Source organism: Lampris incognitus, chromosome 7 (genome assembly GCF_029633865.1).
Source record: "Lampris incognitus isolate fLamInc1 chromosome 7, fLamInc1.hap2, whole genome shotgun sequence".
In the NCBI taxonomy this organism is placed as follows: Eukaryota; Metazoa; Chordata; class Actinopteri; order Lampriformes; family Lampridae; genus Lampris; species Lampris incognitus.
Window position 1 is genome coordinate 46206832 of NC_079217.1, and position 20953 is coordinate 46227784.

The 20953-nt window shown below is 44.5% G+C and overlaps 1 protein-coding gene across 1 annotated transcript in view; it reads right to left on the bottom strand.

Moving 5' to 3' along the window:
• Positions 1-4447: 4447 nt before the first annotated feature.
• Positions 4448-20953, bottom strand: part of ngef (neuronal guanine nucleotide exchange factor) — a 38690-nt gene continuing 22184 nt past the window's right edge. The window contains exons 8-15 of the mRNA XM_056283593.1: positions 11981-12110; positions 11768-11842; positions 11264-11353; positions 10840-11003; positions 5994-6152; positions 5607-5686; positions 5415-5519; positions 4448-5196 (exon numbers count right to left, since the gene is read on the bottom strand). Of these exons, the coding sequence (XP_056139568.1) occupies positions 4982-5196; positions 5415-5519; positions 5607-5686; positions 5994-6152; positions 10840-11003; positions 11264-11353; positions 11768-11842; positions 11981-12110 (1018 nt within the window). The 3' untranslated portion in view covers positions 4448-4981. The remainder of the gene's footprint in view (positions 5197-5414; positions 5520-5606; positions 5687-5993; positions 6153-10839; positions 11004-11263; positions 11354-11767; positions 11843-11980; positions 12111-20953) is intronic.

Here is a 20953-nt window from a genome sequence, read left to right on the forward strand (position 1 = left end):
TCCCACCCTGGACATGGTATGTATGACTGTATTGTCGACCCAAGAAAGCCAAGTGTCATTGCATTATTTCCCTATTTACTATGGACCTGCCTCCTGATGACCGAAACATCGGAAAAAGCTGACACTGAGGCATGACTAACAATTTCAGTACCAACACACAGAATTACAAGACATTTTACTACATCATCTTTTTTTTTTTATTGTGAGCATCCTAATATGGTAAGTCAACCTTATATAATCCTAGTGTGATTATAATTTTGTCCTTATTGCTATGGCCCCACCTGCTTCTTATCAAAATATTGATACGGTCAACCCCTTAAGAAACGTGTCATTGCACTGTTTAACTAATTGCTATAGAAACAACCTGACTGAGGGTGATGTTTAAAAGTGCTTGGCGTTCAGGCTGGCCCTGCTCAACCTAAAGGGCCTCGTAATTACTACTTCTGTAACAACTACAATTTCATTACAGCACATCGCTTATCACGTCTACAACCAGGAAAACACCCACCAAATCTTATTACTCCGCAGAGAATGTGCTGTTCTGTTGGTCTGTCTACTGGGCTGGACCAGGTGTCCATTCTATATGTACCCCTGTCCAATAATAAGATGGCTAATGAAATATCATGTCCTCGTTTGAAGCCATCTAATGGCAGATACAGTTAATTACAGGTTATATGACTGACCATAACTACAGGTGAAAACTTTTAATAGTATCTATTAAGTATATACACTCACTGGCCACTTTATTAGGTACACCTTGCTAGTACCGGGTTGGACCCCCTTTTGCTTTCAGAACTGCCTTAATCCTTCGTGGCATAGATTCAACAAGGTACTGGAAACATTCCTCAGAGAGTTTGGTCCATATTGACATGATAGCATCACGCAGTTGCTGCAGATTTGTCGGCTGCACATCCATGATGCGAATCTCCCGGTCCACCACATCCCAAAGGTGCTCTATTGGATTGAGATCTGGTGACTGTGGAGGCCATTTGAGTACAGTGAACTCATTGACATGTTCAAGAAACCAGTCTGAGATGATTCGAGCTTTATGACATGGTGCGTTATCCTGCTGGAAGTAGCCATCAGAAGATGGGAACACTGTGGTCATAAAGGGATGGACATGGTCAGCAACAATACTCAGGTAGGCTGTGGCGTTGACACGATGCTCAATTGGTACTAAGGGGCCCAAAGTGTGCCAAGAAAATATCCCCCACACCATTACACCACCACCACCAGCCTGAACCCTTGATACAAGGCAGGATGGATCCATGCTTTCATGTTGTTGACGCCAAATTCTGACCCTACCATCCGAATGTCGCAGCAGAAATCGAGACTCATCAGACCAGGCAACGTTTTTCCAATCTTCTATTGTCCAATTTTGGTGAGCCTGTGCGAATTGGAGCCTCAGTTTCCTGTTCTTGGCTGGCAGGAATGGCACCTGGTGTGGTCTTCTGCTGCTGTAGCCCATCTGCCTCAAGGTTCGACGTGTTGTGCGTTCAGAGATGCTCTTCTGCATGCCTCGGCTGTAATGAGTGGTTATTTGAGTTACTGTTGCCTTTCTATCAGCTCGAACCAGTCTGGCCATTCTCCTCTGACCTCTGGCATCAACAAGGCATTTTCGCCCACAGAACTGCCGCTCACTGGATATTTTCTCTTTTTCAGACCATTCTCTGTAAACCCTAGAGATGGTTGTGCGTGAAAATCCCAGTAGATCAGCAGTTTCTGAAATACTCAGACCAGCCCGTCTGGCACCAACAACCATGCCACGTTCAAAGTCACTTAAATCACCTTTCTTCCCCATTCTGATGCTCGGTTTGAACTGCAGCAGATCGTCTTGACCATGTCTACATGCCTAAATGCATTGAGTTGCTGCCATGTGATTGGCTGATTAGAAATTTGCGTTAACGAGCAGTTGGACAGGTGTGCCTAATAAAGTGGCCGGTGAGTGTATATATATATACATGCATACCTTGGGTGACCCTACCAGGAGCCAAGCTCCCAGTGGCGCCCCCAAGGGGAGGCCACGGCCACCCTGTACTATCCCTGCCCCCCCCCCCCCCGCTGGCCCCGCCAGCCATGAGTCACATATGCAGAATATGCTTCTGATTATGCATAATATGCTTCTATCTGATATTTTATATTAGGTGCTGTTCATTTAAATAATGTATATTTTTCATAATAATTCGTGTCAAAGAAAATAACAAATGCATAGCCAGGCAGCCAGCCGCTTTTGATCGCCCGTCACTGCGTCACACTCCCTCCCTCGTGCACAGTCTGCCTCTGACAGCAGCTGAGCAGCTTCTGTTCCTAGCTAGCTATAGGGGTGCACGACTCTCACGTTTTTGGAATCGACCCCGACCCTGGTTTAAAATATGAGAATCGATGGAATCGACTCCTCGACTCCATAAATTGCAACATATAGGACGTGCTTTTTGGGTCCGCTATATGCGCCATGGCTCGCATATACCCCGTAATGTTTCGTGAGGCAATAAAGCTTATCCAAACAATTATCCTGTCCATTCGTAAAAATTATAAGAAACCAAAGTATTTCAGTGTGTGATTCCTTAACTCTCATATTGACAGTTTTCAACTAGCCTAAACAGTATACTACAACAGCATAATAGAATTCCTGAAATTCAGTCATGGCTTTTGGTTTGGTGTGCCACCCCCCCCCCCCAAGAGTTTCAGTGGCCCCATTTGGCCACCCCTATGAAAATCTTCTGGAGGCGCCACTGCAGGCTCCAGACGGCATAGCTCTTGGGGTGATCATTGGTACACGTAAGTTGCTCCACCACGGCAAGGTGGTGTTCCAGAAGAACACACACATACACACACACACACACACACACACACACACACACACACACACACACACACACACACACACACACACACACACACACAGAGGATCAGATCTGCACCAAATTGTCCATGGAAAACCACGTGGACATAGTGCATATCCATGCAACTTTTGATGAGACTTGAATAAATCACTGGCAAGATCAAGTTCAGAGCAGATGGCGACGGGCATGGGCTCAAGTCCATGAATACTGGGATGGCATCCAGCGCTTTACCTGTGCCCCCGTCCATAGGGTTAGAGGCTGTGTCAGGAAGGGCAACCGACATCAACATTTTGCCAAATCATTATGCAGATTGACAAGACCATACCGGATCGGTCAAGGCCCGGGTTAACAACGACCCTGGAAACTATCAAATCCGCTGTGGTGACCCCTGGGAAACAAGGAGCAGGCCGGAAGAAGAAGATTGGCAAGATATGGAGGTTTTGTTAAACATGCCATCGAAACAGTGTCCGTAGCCAATCAAAATTTGCGATTTTGTTTTTGATAATTATTTACATTCGGACTCCAACAAATCTTTTGAAACCTATTTGGTCCCACACAATCAAATGACTTTGGACTAGTTTATGAAAGTATAATCCTGCAGCCTGTGGTTGGTTTTGCCTCAACACTGGCATGGCAAAGAGAGTAACCATAATCCATACCCACGCCAACTCTGGTGAGATTTGGAGTATGCTTCAAGAGGGCAAAGAGAACTGAGTTTATTGATAACAACAGAAATGGACGTGGCCTCTGTCAGGAGCACCAGCTGCACACAGAATCTGTAGACATCAAGCATTTTATTGTGTCGTGCACGATTGAAAACAAAAAAAAAAAACGTCCAACTGGTTGTACATGATATAGTATCTCAGTGGCGTGTTTATACATTTGTGCTTGTACATGTTTGGCATGTGTGCACGTCAGAATATCTACATTTGATTTGCTGATGATGAAAAACCACATATTGCAGATTACTCTTCGTTTATTGTCAATAGCTGTTATTATGAACTCATTTCAAGCTTTGAGCACTGTAAATTGTGAGCTAAACAAAAGGGGATTTCCTCATTAATTGCTAAGACACGTTCAGTTGTCATAACCACATTAGATGCGTTAGACACGTTACAGCTATCAAATTAGGTGTGTTTGCAGTAGCGCTGCGCGATTAATCCAACCGCAAAAGGCTGCGATTTAATTAAATAATAAAACGTACACGCGTGAACGTCTGTTTGTGCGCACTGCATATCCACGCCCATAGTTAAGAGCTGACGAATCAGTCTCTGTTTAGGCAGTGACGTGTGTGCGGGTCTACGGTCACGTGACGCGTGCTGCGTGCGGACCAGAAAGAAGGGGAAATGGATACCGACGACAACGAGCAGGTCAACACTGATGAACTGGTGGCAAAAGAAAAAAGAAAGCGATCTCTGTGATAAGACGATATTTTGGATTCAAGCTCAGTGACATTGAGGTACTGTGACAAGAGGTACTGTGCAAAACATGCAAAATGAAAGTTGCTACATGTCGCGGCAACACGACAAATGTGTATTATTTGTATGTGTATATAGTGAGGTCGGGGGGGGGTCGACTGCGCTAACTAGTCAACTAAGGGGTCCGACCCGTTAGCCAATGGCTAGCGAGTCTAGTCATCCGTGGTCGTTACATGTATAATTTTGTTTGTTATATCGCAATCGCAAATCACAATATTGTCCACAATAATCGCAATATTACTTTTTCATCAAATCGTGCAGCACTAGTTTACAGTACATTCAAATAATAATCTTCTGTACGTCTATTTTCAGCAGTTTATTCAGCTCTCTCATACATTGCTCCTCATCTAATTGAGATTTGAGCCATTCCTCCCATGCTACCGGCCACAGGCCCGTAAATCATATGTTGAGTGAAATGTGTACCCATTAGACATTTGGTTACTCCTGAAATAAAGATTTTGTTGTGGCAAACTTTTGCAAGTGCACATATCAATTATCTGGGTTGTCTGTCACTTCAACCACGACCCTGTTCTGTGTGAGGAAAACGGCACATTTGAAATTGTTTTAATGTCACTAATCACATAATTTATTCTTATTCATAAATTTGCCTCATAACATTTCACTTTCACTATCTCACCGCTGGTCTTCCACTTGATCTGTTCAAGTGCTAAATAATTTGGAAACTTTTGGAGTACGCCTGAACCCTTTCGTACCCATCCTGGTTCCAGTGGCAGGGCCCGCTGCCTGAGCCTGCTGAATCCTTAAAGCTTCTCTTATGTTTTGAGTCCTGACGTCCTTGTTCTGGATTTCCTCTACCACTCGGCTGGGGAACCAGCCCTTCTCACCATCATGAAGCCTCTCAGCCATCATCCAGCCTGAAAGATAAATCAAGAGAATAATTTCACTGAGTCTACAGTAAAATAAAATAAAATTAAGAATGAAAACGTCACAGAATATCATAATAGATGCAGAAATTGTAGAAGGATCCCTGGAAAGGGATTTAATAAATGAACATCTGAAAGCACAGAGGCACAAAATAAGGCAATGAGGGAGATAAAACCTTTATGTACTCAGGTGATACAAAAGCACATACCATCATCTGTTCGCTCCAAGATCTTCAAGATATCAGCCATCTCAATTGACAGTTCATCTGGCTCTTGAGATGAGTATGACTGAATACATTGCACCTGGGGAAAATCTTGTAAATACCACAGATGATTTTAGTCTATGACCAAGTGTGAATTATTGTGCTTAGATTCCTATGGAGCGTTGTGAGCTGCCTCACCTGTTTCTTGAGAGCTGGTTGACATAAAACGGGAGCGCCGGTTGGGAGTGAGAGCACATATCCATCTGATCTTATCATTCCTAACAGTAAAGATGGGATTGATCAGTAACCACTGAAACTGTCAAATTAGCCAACTTTTACTGACCTTTGAATTTGTTCTGGTGTGATTCAATAGGTGCACAAGACCTACGGTGCTATGCTAATAATGTTTGGCCAGTTTCCTGTTGAGAGTTACATTGGTATTACTAATAGCTTTCCCCCCCTAATCAATTGACATTATTATCAATATCAGGTCAGTTAAGTATTTGCATTTTTAAGTATGCAGTTCGGTCTTTGATATAATCTTATACATCATTCATCTTTCGTTTCACAACACCATATACTCACATGCTGGAGGTCTTCAGCATGTAGCTGACTTGAGAACCGTCCTGGTTTTCCAGGAGCTTCAGATTAAAGACGTTGGCCAGTACCTGGCCCTGGTCTTCCATGCTTTCAGTCCTCAACATGGCTCGAGTGCAGGAGTCAAGAACCTGGAACTTTTCCCCACTAATGAGAACAAGTAAATTACAGTGGATTACAACATTTTAGCATGACATTTTTGGTACTTTTGAAATACTCCTACAATGTAAATTTAAAAACAAAGGGCGTTATGTAAACAAGACCAGGCATTCCTTAGTAACAGACCGACGTGAATGCAAAGTAGTTGTGTGGCAAAGTTGGGGGTGTTTTAGGGTTGAAAATACCATGTATGCTACCTTGATGGGACCCCCATTAGCAAATAATTCGTTTAGCAATTAATATGTAAGGAGAAACGAGCAGTTCACTCATTCGACACTGGATTATGTTAGCCAGCTTGTCAGCCAGGTCAAGAGCATAGAGACAGCTTCATTGGGGCAATGCAGTAGCTCCTCAAGGGGCGTCAGAGGATCTCCACCTTCAAAGATGTGTGAATGTGATGTGTGAACAGGTGAATGTGAGGCATTAACTGTAAAGTGCTTTGAGTGCTCTGTAGGGCAGAAAAGTGCTATATAAATGCAGTCCATTTGCCATTTACCCAAGATCTGCTAGCCATTCTTGCTTTATCAGTCTAGCACCTTACCATGAACAAACAGCAACACAGCACAGGACAGCAGACCCAAACCAATTTTCCAGTTATTTCCACCTGCACTTGCTGCTATCTGTTCAGACTGTACATTGTAGAGAACATGAAGTGAGTCCCGAGCCCAGCCTCACAGATTTTACCATGACAAAGCTAAATTACATTTTATTTCTTTGTTTTCTGGGTGGGCTCGGCAACTGGAGTACTGCTGTGTGAGAAAACAAGTTGTCAGTCTCTGAGAGTTACACAGCCTTCACCTCCAAGGTTTGGGAGGTGTTTGACCATCCAGTCTCAGGATCAGGGGCAGATCATTGGGCTCATGCTCTGTGCCATGGCGGGGTACCTGTAGAGGACTATCACAGTGAGTTCAAGATCCTGGCAACAGAGAGTTGCCGGAATATGGAGGTGAGGGTAGTGTTCTGTCTGGGCCTCTCGGAGGAGATCAACAATGAGCTTGCTTCCTGGGAGGAGCATCTCATTATGCTGGCTCTGCAGATTGACTGTCAATTTGAGGGAGTGGTGCAGAGAATGAGGGAGTTGCTCCAGTCCTTTGCCTATGACCTGCGTTACCCAGAAAGTCAATCCAGTGCCCCCATCTGCTTCTCTGCTTGCTCATGGGTCTGCGTCCCCTCCTGAATCAGTGAGCCTTTCAGATGAGGGGCATCCACCTCTCTGCTGAATAGTAATGCAAGCAACAGAGAGGGCTAACAAGAGGAGACCCACCAGTTAACAGGAGAGTCCTGATGGATCAATTCTCTGTTCATTTCCCCAACTACCCAGATTCTCTTACCAGCCGCTACGAGTTCACACACAATTTGTAAGTGTTTGTGGACTCAGGGTCTGCTGGCAACTTTTTGAAAAAAAAAAACACTGGCCCATTAGTGGTGTTCCTATAGACTGTTTAAAGAAGTTGTTGGGGGTAATTGCACTGGACAACTGGCCCTTCAGTTCTGGAAGTGTCCCCACCGGCAGCAAGGCCTTGCAGCTAAAGGTAGGTAAGCACCATTCCATCAAACTGTCTCCTAACATTTCCTTAGGTTGGGGCTATCCTTGGCTTGCATGTCACAACTCATATTGACCGAGTCACAGGAGACATGGTCATGAAGTTCATTCTGCCATCCTTTCTGCCCACAGCCATCTGCGAGCGCTGCCTGCCAGGATTCATCTCTCAAAGAAGTATTCAGCAAGCAGAGAGCTACCACTTTTTCACCTCACAGTCCATATGGCTGTGCTATTGATCCATTATCCAGCACTTGTCCCACTTGTGGTTATATCTACTGTCTCTCTGTTCCAGTCACTAGGGCAATGGGGGAGTACATAAAAGAGGGCTTCGCCGTTTGCATCGTCTGCCTCTCCACATCTCCCATGGGAGCAGAGTTCTTATTTATGGTATGGAAATATGGGGCTCTCCGCCCATGCAGTGACTACAGGCCATGTAACAGTAACATAATTAAGAACAAGTACTCTCTTCATTTGCTGGCCAACACTTTTGAGCTCCTGTGCGGTGCCACCATCCTCATTAAGCTGAACATGTGCAACTTCTATCACCTAGTGTGTATTTGTGAGGGAGATGAGTGAAAGGTGGCAATTGATAAAAAGATGAGTACCTCGTTGTGCCCTTCCATCTCATCAACACCCCCACTGTCTTCCAAGCCCTGGTAAACAATGCACTAAGAGACATGCTAGGCCAATGTGTGTTTGTTTACCTTGACAACATCCTCATTTACTCTCGAACCTGGAATGAACATGTCCAGCAGGTGATGCAAGCACTCAAACAGTTGCCAAATTACTATCTTTATGTCAAATCAGAAAAATGTCTTTTTACAAGCCAAATCCCCTTCCTCAGATAAATCATCACCCCAGAGAGTGGGCACATGGACTTAGGCAAAGTGCAAAGAGTAGCTGATTGGCCCATGCCTGCTTATGTGGAGCAGGTACAAAGATTAATATGTTTCACAAAATTTTATTACCACTTTATCAGAACTTCCAGCCACATGGGCACACCCATTAATGCCCTAATATGAAAGAGCTTAACAGGTTTCCAGTGGATGCCTAAAGCAGACCTAAACCAGCCTTCATGGAGTCAAAGCACCACTTCACCATCATTCCTGTTCTGGTTCAACCTGACCCCTAACTATACAAAGTCATATTAAAACCTAAAAGCAGCAGCCCAATTGGTTTCTACTAGTGTGCATTGAAGCTGATTTTTTTTGGGAGGGGGGGGGGGACAAATCCAATATGGTGGATAGTTATTTCATGGGGAGCATTAGTAGGATCTGGGAAATAATTTGCTACCGCAGGACTAAAAATGAGACTAGAAGCAAAAAAAAAAAAATTATTTCAGTTTTAATGGTGGAGCTCCACCATGTGAATCATATCCACCATGTGAATAAGATCACCCGTTGCTTGTGGTTTTGATAATTAAAGATCCAAATTATGTTATATTAATTTTCCATTCAACTCGTTACTCCAGATGAAGCGAGTTTAATGCAAAATGCTAACGTTGTTAATGTTAACGCTATCACAAATTGCTAGCGACCTAATACCAAGGCTTTATTAAAAGTGCTGCACTGTTCATTTCAAGCAACCAGTGTACACTTCATGCACGGTTAACAAACTGATTCATGATATAAACTTTTTAAGAGGGGAAACATGTAGATAAATGGACACAGCTGCACACACAGATTTGGGGGATGTTTATCATGAAATTTACTGTCAACGCTGTTCATCTGCACGAGATATTATAGTTAATTTTTATTTTTTTCTCAAAAGCTATTTAGAGTATTCTGGGCAAAAGAGGACAGTTTGCTCTTTGAGGCAAAATCTATGATTAGTCTTAATTTTAAATTCTGAATGGACACCAGAAACATTGTAATTGCTAACAGCCGTAGATTATAATTGCAGTATATGGAGAAATGCCTCTTTTGGTACCATTTTTTTCAGGTCGAAATGCCTGTTGGCTTTAAAGCTGAGGAAAATGTTGATCCTCTAACCCCAACTGCCAGAAGCCCTGGAGGTAAGCACGGGGGCTGTCTTGTCCCAGCACCCCACCAGTGAAGAGAAGCTCTATCCCTGTGGCTTCTTCTCCAGAAACCTTACTTCCACTGAGAGCTACTATGATGTAGGGAACTGGGAGCTTTTAGCTGTCAGAGAGGCACTGGAGGAGTGGAGGGTGACAGGCACCCATTTGTGGTATGGACAAACCACAAGAACGTACATCTTGGCAACCTACAGGCTCAACTCCCAGCAGGCAAGCTGGGCTCTTTTCTGCACTCGCTTTAATTTCACTTGTCCTACCGCCCAGGTTCTAACATAGAGCATGAGGGACTAAGAACATGAGGGACTGATGGTACGACAGCTTGGATAAGATCAAGGATCTGTAATCCATTCTTCACTAGAACTGCCTGTTAAATTGGAGATTGCCACAGAGGTTCTGGAAGCCCAGCAAACTCTTTGATCCTGAGGTCATGCAAGCTAAAGTGCTAAAGTGGGACCGCTCATCCCATCTGGTGGGCCATCCAAGCATGAACAAAACAAGTTCTTGCGAAAGCAGTTCCGGTGGCCCATGATGAGGAGAGATGTCGAGGACTTTATTATGGTTTGTTCCAATATCAAATCAATCAGATTTATTTGTATAGCCCTAATTCACAATTAAGTCCAAGAGGGCTTTACAATAACATGTACATTCTGTACAATGTACAATACCCCCATCCTTAAAACCTTGTTTCTGGTGAAAAATTACACAGAAAAAACCTTCAGGGGAAAAAAAACAGAGAAGGGATCCTTCTTCCAGACATGCAATGGGTGCCGAGAGGACAATAACCACTCAATGAGGCACAAAGTGATTGCCTGCATTATAGTAAAATAATTAAGTTATACAAGTATCTTTGCACCTGAGGCTTGAATACACCATTTTACAAGAGTGTTATTAAGTCCACTGCAAGTTCATGCAAACACACTGTGCAGTGAACAAGGCTCCATCTAGAAACATTAAGATGCCTTTGAAAAGGTAAGAACGGGGCGCTCTTTTTATGTATTCTCTATGAGACTATTTGGCAGTACACATATCCCAAAACACAGAAACAGGATCTGTGAGTCCAGTGAAATGAAAGTAGGAAGTAGAACCATGCCAACCTGGAGCTGCGCTTGGTGATCAGCAGCAGGTTGTTGAACAGAAACAAGTAGACTGGTTGGTAGAGCTTACGGCTGCGCATGGTTCGAGTGCTCTTGGGTCCTGCTAAATGCTGCACTTCACCCTTCTTCAGCAACCAGCGTGAGTGGGAGATGACGGGTACAGACTACAAAGGTCAACAAATGACACAAGTTAGGGGTTGAAATGAATCCTATTGGAATATTTTACAACAAACAACAAACTTAGAATTGAAAACAGCCATAGCTCTATTAATTGCATTATGCATATTAATCTGTTTAATTGCATTGTAACTGTACACGTATGATCTCCACAACCAATGCGACTGATAATCAAGATCATGACAATCTGGCAGAACATGTAACATTCATATTAATAATTAATAATAACATTAATAATTAATAATACCTTAGCTTTAAACTCCAACGTTTTCTCAATGCTAATGAGCTCCTCGGTGCGACTCATCTTCCTCACACCCTCATTGCAATCTTTTACAATCTGAGGCAGACGCAAATATATACCATAAGAAACTGTGATTATCTAACGTTTGTCTAAATTAAATATGTGGCTATGTAAAGATAACAGCGTATGTTAATGATGCAGCCAAAACAGTCAACACAAAAAGCATAGATCAAATATCTGTCCTCGATCAGTTAAAATATGAGCCAATGGCTAACCACTCTAAATTAACCCACTTTAATTCATCAACCTAGTATCATGAGGCAATGATGTGTCATGGAGAATTAAGATTATTACCAGAATTTTAATTCTTTGCAAGATATAAACAGGTGTGACCCACATGTGGCAGTGTTTCAACATTTTGCCATTTGTTTGTCATGAAGTGTGCCCCCAGCAGCAGCAATACTAAATACTCTCTCCATTCTGCAAGCCCACCCAGGGACCACAAGTTACCTTTTCCAGCTGCTGGTGTGCTTTGATGGCATTTTCCTCTCTCTCGGAGTTTTCTTCTCCTTTTTTTAGAATGTTCTGTGTAAAATCGATTCAAAATGTAGATGAAAATCGTTATTTTTAGTCTGACACCATTGTCTCCACACGTGCAAATTTATCAGTCTTTAACGAGGACATCTTTTTTATTATTTTGGCAATTTTTATTGCTGGTCTCACCTGCACGAGCAATTTAAGCCTCGTTATCCTTTGGAAGGGGAGGATAAGGAAAGAGTTAAATGATAATCCTCGGACACATGGTTGTTTCTCCAGTGTAGCCATGGTCTCACGAAATGCCTGGTTTCCCTGTCTGGAAAAAAACCCCAGCCATGCTTAATGGAGGTGAAGCAGAAAATGTTAAAACAATACCATGCTCAATTACCTACAGACCCACTGACAACAGATGCGAGTTAAGAGTTATTCCTCTGGTCCTTCTGAATTAACATATTCTGAACATATATATATATATATATATATATACACATATATACATATATACACTGCTCAAAAAAATAAAGGGAACACCTAAAAAACACAATATAGACCTCGATGAATGAAATATTCCAGCTGAAAAGCTTTATTTATTAGACAGAGGAATGTGTTTAGAGCAAAATAACCTAAGAATGATCAATGGAAATCAAAATCATTAGCCCATTAAGGTCTGGATTCAGAATCATACTCAAAATCAAAGTGGAAAATGAGAACATAGGCTGATCCAACTTCTGTGGAAATTCTTCAAGACGATTCAAAATGAGGCTCAGTAGTGTGTGTGGCCTCCACGTGCCTGTATGCACTCCCTACAACATCTGGGCATGCTCCTGATGAGACGACGGATGGTCTCCTGAGGGATCTCCTCCCAGACCTGGATCAGGGCATCGGTCAACTCCTGGACAGTCTGTGGTGCGACATCGCGTTGGCGGATGGTACGAGACATGATGTCCCAGAGGTGCTCGATTGGATTCAGGTCTGGGGAACGTGCAGGCCAGTCCATAGCATCAATGCCCTCAACATAGAGGAACTGCTGACACACTCTGGCCACATGAGGACGAGCATTGTCATGCATGAGCAGGAACCCAGGGCCCACTGCACCAGCATATGGTCTGACAATGGGTCTGAGGATCTCATCCCAGTACCTAATGGCAGTCATGGTACCTCTGGCTAGCACGTAGAGGTCTGTGCGGCCCTCCAAGGATATGCCTCCCCAGACCATCACTGACCCACCGCCAAACCGGTCATGCTGGAGGATGTTGCAGGCAGCAGAACGTTCTCCACAGCGTCTCCAGACTCTCTCACGTCTGTCACATGTGTTCAGTGTGAACCTGCTCTCATCTGTGAAGAGCACAGGGCGCCAATGGCGAATCTGCCAACCAAGATGTTCTCTGGCAAAGGTCAATCGGGCTGCACGGTGTTGGGCTGTGAGCACAGGCCCCAATTGTGGATGTCGGGCCCTCATACCATCCTCATGCATTCTGTTTCTCACTGTTTGAGCAGAAACCTGCACATTAGTGGCCTGTTGAAGGTCGTTTTGTAGGGCTCCGGCAGTGCTCCTCCAGTTCCTCCTTGCACAAAGGACCAGATAGCGGTCCTGCTGCGGGGTTGTTGTCCTCCTGCGGCCCCCTCCACGTCTCCTGGTGTACTGGCCTGTCTCCTGGTACCTCCTCCATGCTCTGGACACTGTGCTGGGAGACACATCAAATCTTCTTGCCACAGCACGCATTGATGTGCCATCCTGGATGAGCTGCACTACCTGAGCAACTTCTGTAGGTTGCAGATACCGCCTCATGCCACCTCTAGTGGTGAGGGCACTAGCAAAATGAAAAACTAACCAAAGATCGGCCAGAAAAGATGAGGACAGGCAAATGGTCTGTGGCCACCACCTGCAAATCCATTCCTTTTATAGGGGTTGTCTTGCAAATTGTCTAATTTCCACCTGGTGGAAATTAGACAAATTACCAACAGGTGAAATTGATTCACAAATCAGTGTTGCTTCCTAACTGGACAGGTTGATATCTCAAAAGTGTGATTGACTTGGAGCTACATTGCATTGCTTATGTGTTCCCTTTATTTTTTTGAGCAGTGTATATATATATATATATATATATATATATATTATCTGTGTCTGACATTCTTGTGTAAGAAGTGGGGTTGTTGTGAAGTGTCTAGTGTGTTGGTGCAGTGTTCTGTGCCTGTCACGTCTCACTCTCAACCTTCACCGCTGGCTAGCACAAATGTGAACAGGAGAGCCGAGCACGTAAGTCTCTCCCTGCCAGTACGTAGCCTCTCCAACAGCAAGTCCTATGTAGCGCCTCTTCGTGGCGACACATGGTAACTGGGTACACCTTGGACCCTGGCTGAACTACAAGGGACTCGGAGGAGGTCTGACCCCTAGATGTGCAGTACGCAGGCCCACTGGTGTGGGGATATTCCCTGATGCCCACAAACCAGCCCCCAGCTATGGGTTAAACAGTGCCACTGCCTAGTGGATACCCCGGGAGAGGAATAGGCTACGGGAGTAAACCCCTACAGAAAATCAACGTCCACAGTGCTGTTGTTTCTTGTTTTTCTTGCCCTTTTGTTTCTGTTTAAATCGGAGAGTACTGCTGGCATCGTGTGTGGCTGCCGCTTCTCCCTCTCGTAGCTCCCCTTCCCAGCCACCCCTGTATGTCTGTGCTATGTTTATGCTGTCTTGTTTCACCCCGTTTATTGTAAAGCGACTTTGAGTGTTAGAAAAGTGCTATATAAGATTTATTATTATCATTATTATTATTATTATTATAAAAACATGTCCCCTTTCCCTCAACACAGATCATATAGATCTGAATAAACATAACCTGACATCAACAGATTTGATGTCAATGTATTCGAACTAAGTTTACAATGACAGAATTTTGCTGACAGACTGGAGAGTGGAGAGAGAGAGAGAGAGAGAGAGAGAGAGAGAGAGAGAGAGAGAGAGAGAGAGAGAGAGAGAGAGAGAGAGAGAGAGAGAGAGAGAGAGAGAGAGAGAGAGAGAGAGAGAGAGAGAGAGAGAGAGAGAGAGAGAGAGAGAGAGAGAGAGAGAGAGAGAGGGCAATCAGCTTTGCTTTAAAATGTGCAGATTGTAAATAATCTGGCCTGGAATGAGAGATGGTTAAAACCTCTTAATAATCTACAAACATAGGAGAGAGCATGCTCAACACACAACTAAGAACAAAGACAGCTGCAACTCTCCATAACGTCACAACAACCACACACTCTGTGTGTGTGTGTGTGTGTGTGTGTGTGTGTGTGTGTGTGTGTGTGTGTGTGTGTGTGTGTGTGTGTGTGTGTGTGTGTACCACTTTGCCTTGGTAGAGAAGCTTGCGTGTACTGATTCCAAGAGCTATGACGTCGGGGGCTTGGCTTCTGGTAGGGTCACCCAAGGCAGATAGGTCAAGGGGCGCAATCCAACAAAGACCTCAATGGCAGAACTGGCAGAAGATGTTTTCAGGTCACAATGCCGGTGAAGTTGGATGAAGGCTGCAATAGAGGGTGGTCCACAATTGTCTTGGTTCTCCATGCCATTTGATTCTGGCTACCCCCTGCCAAGCACCATGTGGTGGCTGCAGGCACATCAGCCGCTCCACATAAAAAGCCGTCACATGCAGGTGTCGTTCCACAAGGATCAACCCATAAACATCCAGGGTCAAAGCCCTGTGGCGATCAGAAAGAGGAAATGGAGGCAGGACAGTGAAGTCTGGCAGCCCCTAGCCACAACCTGGCACACAGGACGTGGGTGTACGATCAGTCGCTAAGCTCTGGGACTGAGGCAGACGGGCTTTTTGGCTGCTGCACCCATGACTGAGCAGCCCTATTTAGGATCCGCTCTGCTCACCCCAGTTGGGGAGGGAGCTAGAAAAAGGGCTGTAAACATAGTCTGCTTCTTACCTCCTGTCTGGACCACTGCATCCAGAGGGATCACCACCATGTGATCAGAAACAGAAACTTGTATATTTTGGAGGCTGGAACATACAAACCCTTATGGCGTTCAATCCAGCAATCAACCTGAATGGCGTACTGCCATCATCACCCGAGAGCTGAGAAGATTCCGGATTAATGTTGATGCACTCTCTGAAACTCGCTGGCCGACCAAGGGCAGCTGAAAGAGGAGAAGGGTGGTTGCACTTTCTTCTGACAAGGAAGAGCAGCTGATGAGCTGAGGATCCACTGTGTGGGCTAGCCATCAAAAACAGCCTCATTTGCCACCTTGCTGAGCTTCCTCTGGGCATCAATGAACACCTGATGACAATACAACTGGCACTTGTATATAACAAAAGCATCACTGTCATCAGTGCATACGCTCCAACACCTTACTCACAAGATGAGTAAAGGAGATCTTCTGTGCCAACCTGGACAATGTTCTCACCAAAGTCCCCAAAGAGGATAAGTTGCTTGGAAACAAAGTTTGGTGGGAGAAACGTTTCATCACTCATCCAAATGACCTCGTCAGTCTCGTTAGAACAAGACAATGCTATTGACAGAATTTTGTACCACAGATTATACCCAGGAGAAGCTACACCTAGTCTGTATGGTTTACCCAAGATACATAAACAGGGTGTGCCATTATGGCCTATTGTTTATATAATTAACTCATGACCTACAACATCTCTTAAGTTTCTGGCATCTATTCATAACCTGTTGGTAGGCAGTAATGAACATCACATTCAGAACACTAAGGATTTTGTGGATAAGCTGAGGGACATCATTATGGATGCAGATGAAACAATGGTCTCATATGTTGTCACGTCTCCCTTCATGTGCGTTCCTGTTGATGAAGCAGTGGTAGTGGTCCATATAAAATTACAGGACAACCCCACCCTTAGCAATAGGACCACCCTTAACACTGACCAAGTGTGTCTGCTCCTGAAGCTGTGTCTTCAGTCCATGTAGTTCATACAGGATGTAGTTCATACATTGATACTTAAGGTTTGACTCTCATCATCCACTGGAGAACAAACTAGGAGTCAACAGGACGCTGTACCACCGAGCTGACAATGTCTCCACCAACGCAGCAGCTGGGGAAGGTGAGAAATCCCACATTAAACAGGCCCTGGTTAAGTGTGGTTATCCTAACTGGCCGTTTGTCAAAGCCAGGAAGACGCACAAAAAGTGCACCAGCTGATCGAAGAGAGGAGAAGGACAACAGCTACCTAAGCATAAACCACTGGCGATTCTCTATGCGGCAGGAGTGTCAGAACAGCTGAGACACATATTTTCTAAACATCGTGTCTCGGTTGCTTTCAAACCTCAAAACATGCTGCACCAGAAATTGGCATACTCCAAGGATCGGGTCCCCCGCCATAAACAGAGCAATACAGTGTACACTGTTAAGTGTGGAGAGAATTGCTGTGACTTGTACACTGGGAAAACCAAACAGATGCTGGCCAAGAGGATGGCACAACACAGAAGAGTTAACGCGGCCACTCTTTCAAGGATGAGGATGTGCACATCTTTGATAGGAAGGAACGCTGGTTTGATGGGGAGTCAAAGAGGCCATCTATGTGAAGAGAGAACGACCATCCCTAAACTGAGTCCAAGAGTACATCTTTCGCCATCTTACAATGCTGTGATTGCAACTATTCCCCATTCCTCTGTGAACAGTACACATGGCCATTGAAACTCTAGTTGGTGGTCATGCTTATTTGCATATGAAACCAATCGCTGGATTTTGGTTGATATGCAACTGTACTGTTAATAAGGTTGGGGGATACCTGCAGTCAGTTGAGACTGATGAGTTCACTTGGATAAGTGATGAAACATTTCTCCCATCAAATGTGTCCATATGAACTGATTCACTTTTCTGTGATTTTCTTACTTGGATTATTGAGCATGCATAAAGACAATCCTGCTTGGAGATTTCAATGCCAGAGTACATTAAATTACAATTTGCGGAGAGCCACAATTGGCAAGGAAGGAGTTGGAAACACAAACTTTAATGGCATCCTGCAGTTAACAACATGCTCAGAACAAATTTAAAACAACCTGGAGGCACCCTTGTTCTAACATTTGACACCTCATTGACTACATTATCATCTGTCAGAGACCGATGTGAGGTACTTAACACCAGAGTGATGATCAGTGCAGATGATTGCTGGACTGACCACCGCGTTATCTGCTCCACCCTGTCCAGCCACCTTCACTGGAAAAGCATAGTGCAGAAAAAGCAGAGCTGCCCAAAGCTCAACCTTGAAAGACTTACTGATACTTCCTCTCATCAACAGTTCCAGGCCATGCTCACTACATCAATGCCCAAGCAGCATCCAGATGATATTGAAAGCCACTGAGATATGCTCAGGACTGCAATCACTGACACCTGTAAAACCACTCTTGGACATAAGATGAAGAACCATTAACATTAGGAAGTGTTGTATTCTGTACCTGATACGAAGTGGTCACTACACAAGCGGAATCCGTTGCTTGTGGGGTCCCATCACTCAGTTTTCTTCTGTTCGCTTCTAGCACATTTTATGACAGTAATCCATTTTTGTCATCTTTTGGGATCTTCAGGAATCCGATAAAATGCTCTCCCTTTTACTTGTCCGTGACTGTTCTGGCATCCCGGCGCACAACAGCTATCCACCATATTCACTGTATAAATACAGCAGGCGAAGAGACTTGCTGCTAACTAGCAGTCATTTGCTCAGCAATAGGCCTGCTTTCCTGCCAAAATGGCGGTGTTTTGATTTCAACTATTGCGTTATGTCAACTACCGAAGCTCTATTGGCCATGTCTGCGGGTGGGAAGCTGGATGTGCATCCTGGTCACTGCACTAGTGCCTCCTCTGGTCGGTCGGGGCGCCTGTTCGGGGGGGGGGGTGGAGGGCTGAGGGGAAACTCCTCACTGTCAGGTGAAAAGAAGCGGCTGGCGACTCCACATGTATCAGAGGAGGCATGTGGTAGTCTGCAGCCCTTCCCGGATCGGCAGAGGGGATGGAGCAGTGACCGGGAGGGCTCAGAAGAGTGGGGTAATTGGCTGGATACAATTGGGGAGAAAAAGGAGGGAAATCAAACAAAAAAAAAGTGCCAAGCGTTAGTGAAGCAAGATGTCGGAACACAGAGAAGAGTTTCTGTTGGAAATTGATAAAGATTGTTTGAACTGATTGCGAAAGAACTACATTGAGTTTGTGAGTACTGTACAATTGCTGGCAAAGACAAAGAAGACATAAAATGCTAAACTTGTCGTGCACTTGTTAAGCACGTTAAAAGTTTTGTGAACGTTAAGAGTCGCTGGAGAGGGAAGATGAAGGCATGTCTGTGCTTTTGGAACTAAACGGCACACTGGATGCTCTGTGAGAAAAACGACTGGAGACTGACGTGGCATCAGCGGCATTTTTCTCTTCACCTAAGGTTGACAAGGGGGAGGAGGAGGCGGCTCGGAAAGCGGACCCCACGTCGAGTGGACAGAGAGACAGCACACCATGTCCGTCATTGCGGGAGGGACACACAGCGCGAGACAACAAGACTCCGCACGGAGACAGAGACTTCACAAGTAACAGCTGCTGTGTTTCTTCCATTGGATTCTGAAAAGACTTCAGAATTAACGGACATGTTGGTGAGTCAAACTCCAAGGATACTAAGAACTTCAGCAGCTTTGAACATCATATTGAAAGTGGTCTAAGAAAGGGCTATCCTGAAATGGAAATTGTGGAGGCAGTGATACGTGCTGTGACTCATGGATTGAAACTGAGGAGCTATTTAGAGGGGAAAACAGATCTCACACTAGCCACTCTCAGACAAATCTCAAGAGCTCACTATATAGAAAAGGATGCAACTGTATTATACCAACAACTGATAGGTGTGTGGGGACCTGGTGAAACATCTCTTGATTTCCTTGTCCATACACTTGATCTGCGCCAAAGGTCCTGTTTGGATCTGAGCGAGCCCAGTCCGGCCTGAAATATAACAAAGAGTTAGTTCAGTGTCAGTGTTTTCAGTCTTATCGTGACAGGCTTGTTAAACGACAAGATAAGAGCAGAGATGAGAATGCATCTGCAGGATGAGAACATTAGTGATGAGCTGCTGCAGCAGAAAAATGCAGATTGCTCAATATAATGAAAATGAGCAGGCCCAAAAGATTAAAGTCACAAACAAGCTCACTCACAGATCAAGTCTGAAGTTAGTGGAGAGAAGTCAGGACGGAAACAACCCTCTGACAACTTCACTCTCAGCTAAACCCAGCAAAACAACCAAAGAAAGCCCCCTATTTACAAAAATAGAGCAGGACAACACAGCAATCAGGGAGCTCACAGGCCAAGTAGCATCGCTGGTGCAATTTGTCCCGCATGAGAGAAAGACTTCTGATGATAATCGGACAAAACAAGATGCTAATGCGTTTGAGACTAAAGAGACGTTTTGTAGCATGTCAACAGGGCAGGACAGGATTGTAACCGCTGCTATAAGTGTGGCAGTGAGAAACACTGGGCAAAGGGGTGCAGACTAGGGGAGACTGCTGGGAAACCGGTGGAGGTTGTAACTAGGGGACTCGCCATGACTTCATTTTGAAAGTCCCAAAATGACCCAAATTTGAATGTGAACTCATCACTAGAGCCTGTAAGCCTACACACAAAGCAGGGGTAAAGAAAAAAAAAACAACCCCCCGCACCTCCAACTCAAACTCCCCATATGCATCTGCAGTGGTTTGAGTGAGGATACGAGATGGAAGCCCAAGACTATGCATTGACTACAGGGGACTTAATAAAAAGACAATCCCAGACAGGTACCCCATACCATACGTTCAGGAGATACTTAATGGTCTTGGTGGAAATGCTTGGTTCACTATACTGGCCCAAGGTAAAGCTTACCATCAAGGTAGCATTGGTGAGGATGACAAGAAGTTCCCAACCTTCACAACCTCATGGGGACTGTATGAATGGAACAGGATTCCATTTGGCTTCACAAATGCACCCTCAGCTTTTCAGCGTAGTATGGAAGGGAACTTAGAAGGTCTCAGGGACAAAATATGCATTCCATATTTAGACAACATTTTAGTCTATAGCAAAACATTTGCACAGCATGTTGAGTACGTGAGATTAGTTCTCAAACGTCAGTAAATTTGGGGAATTAAGCTGAGGCAAAACAAATGTGACCTGTTCAAGAATGAGTTGCGCTATGTTGGAAAAGTGATTTCAGCTGATGG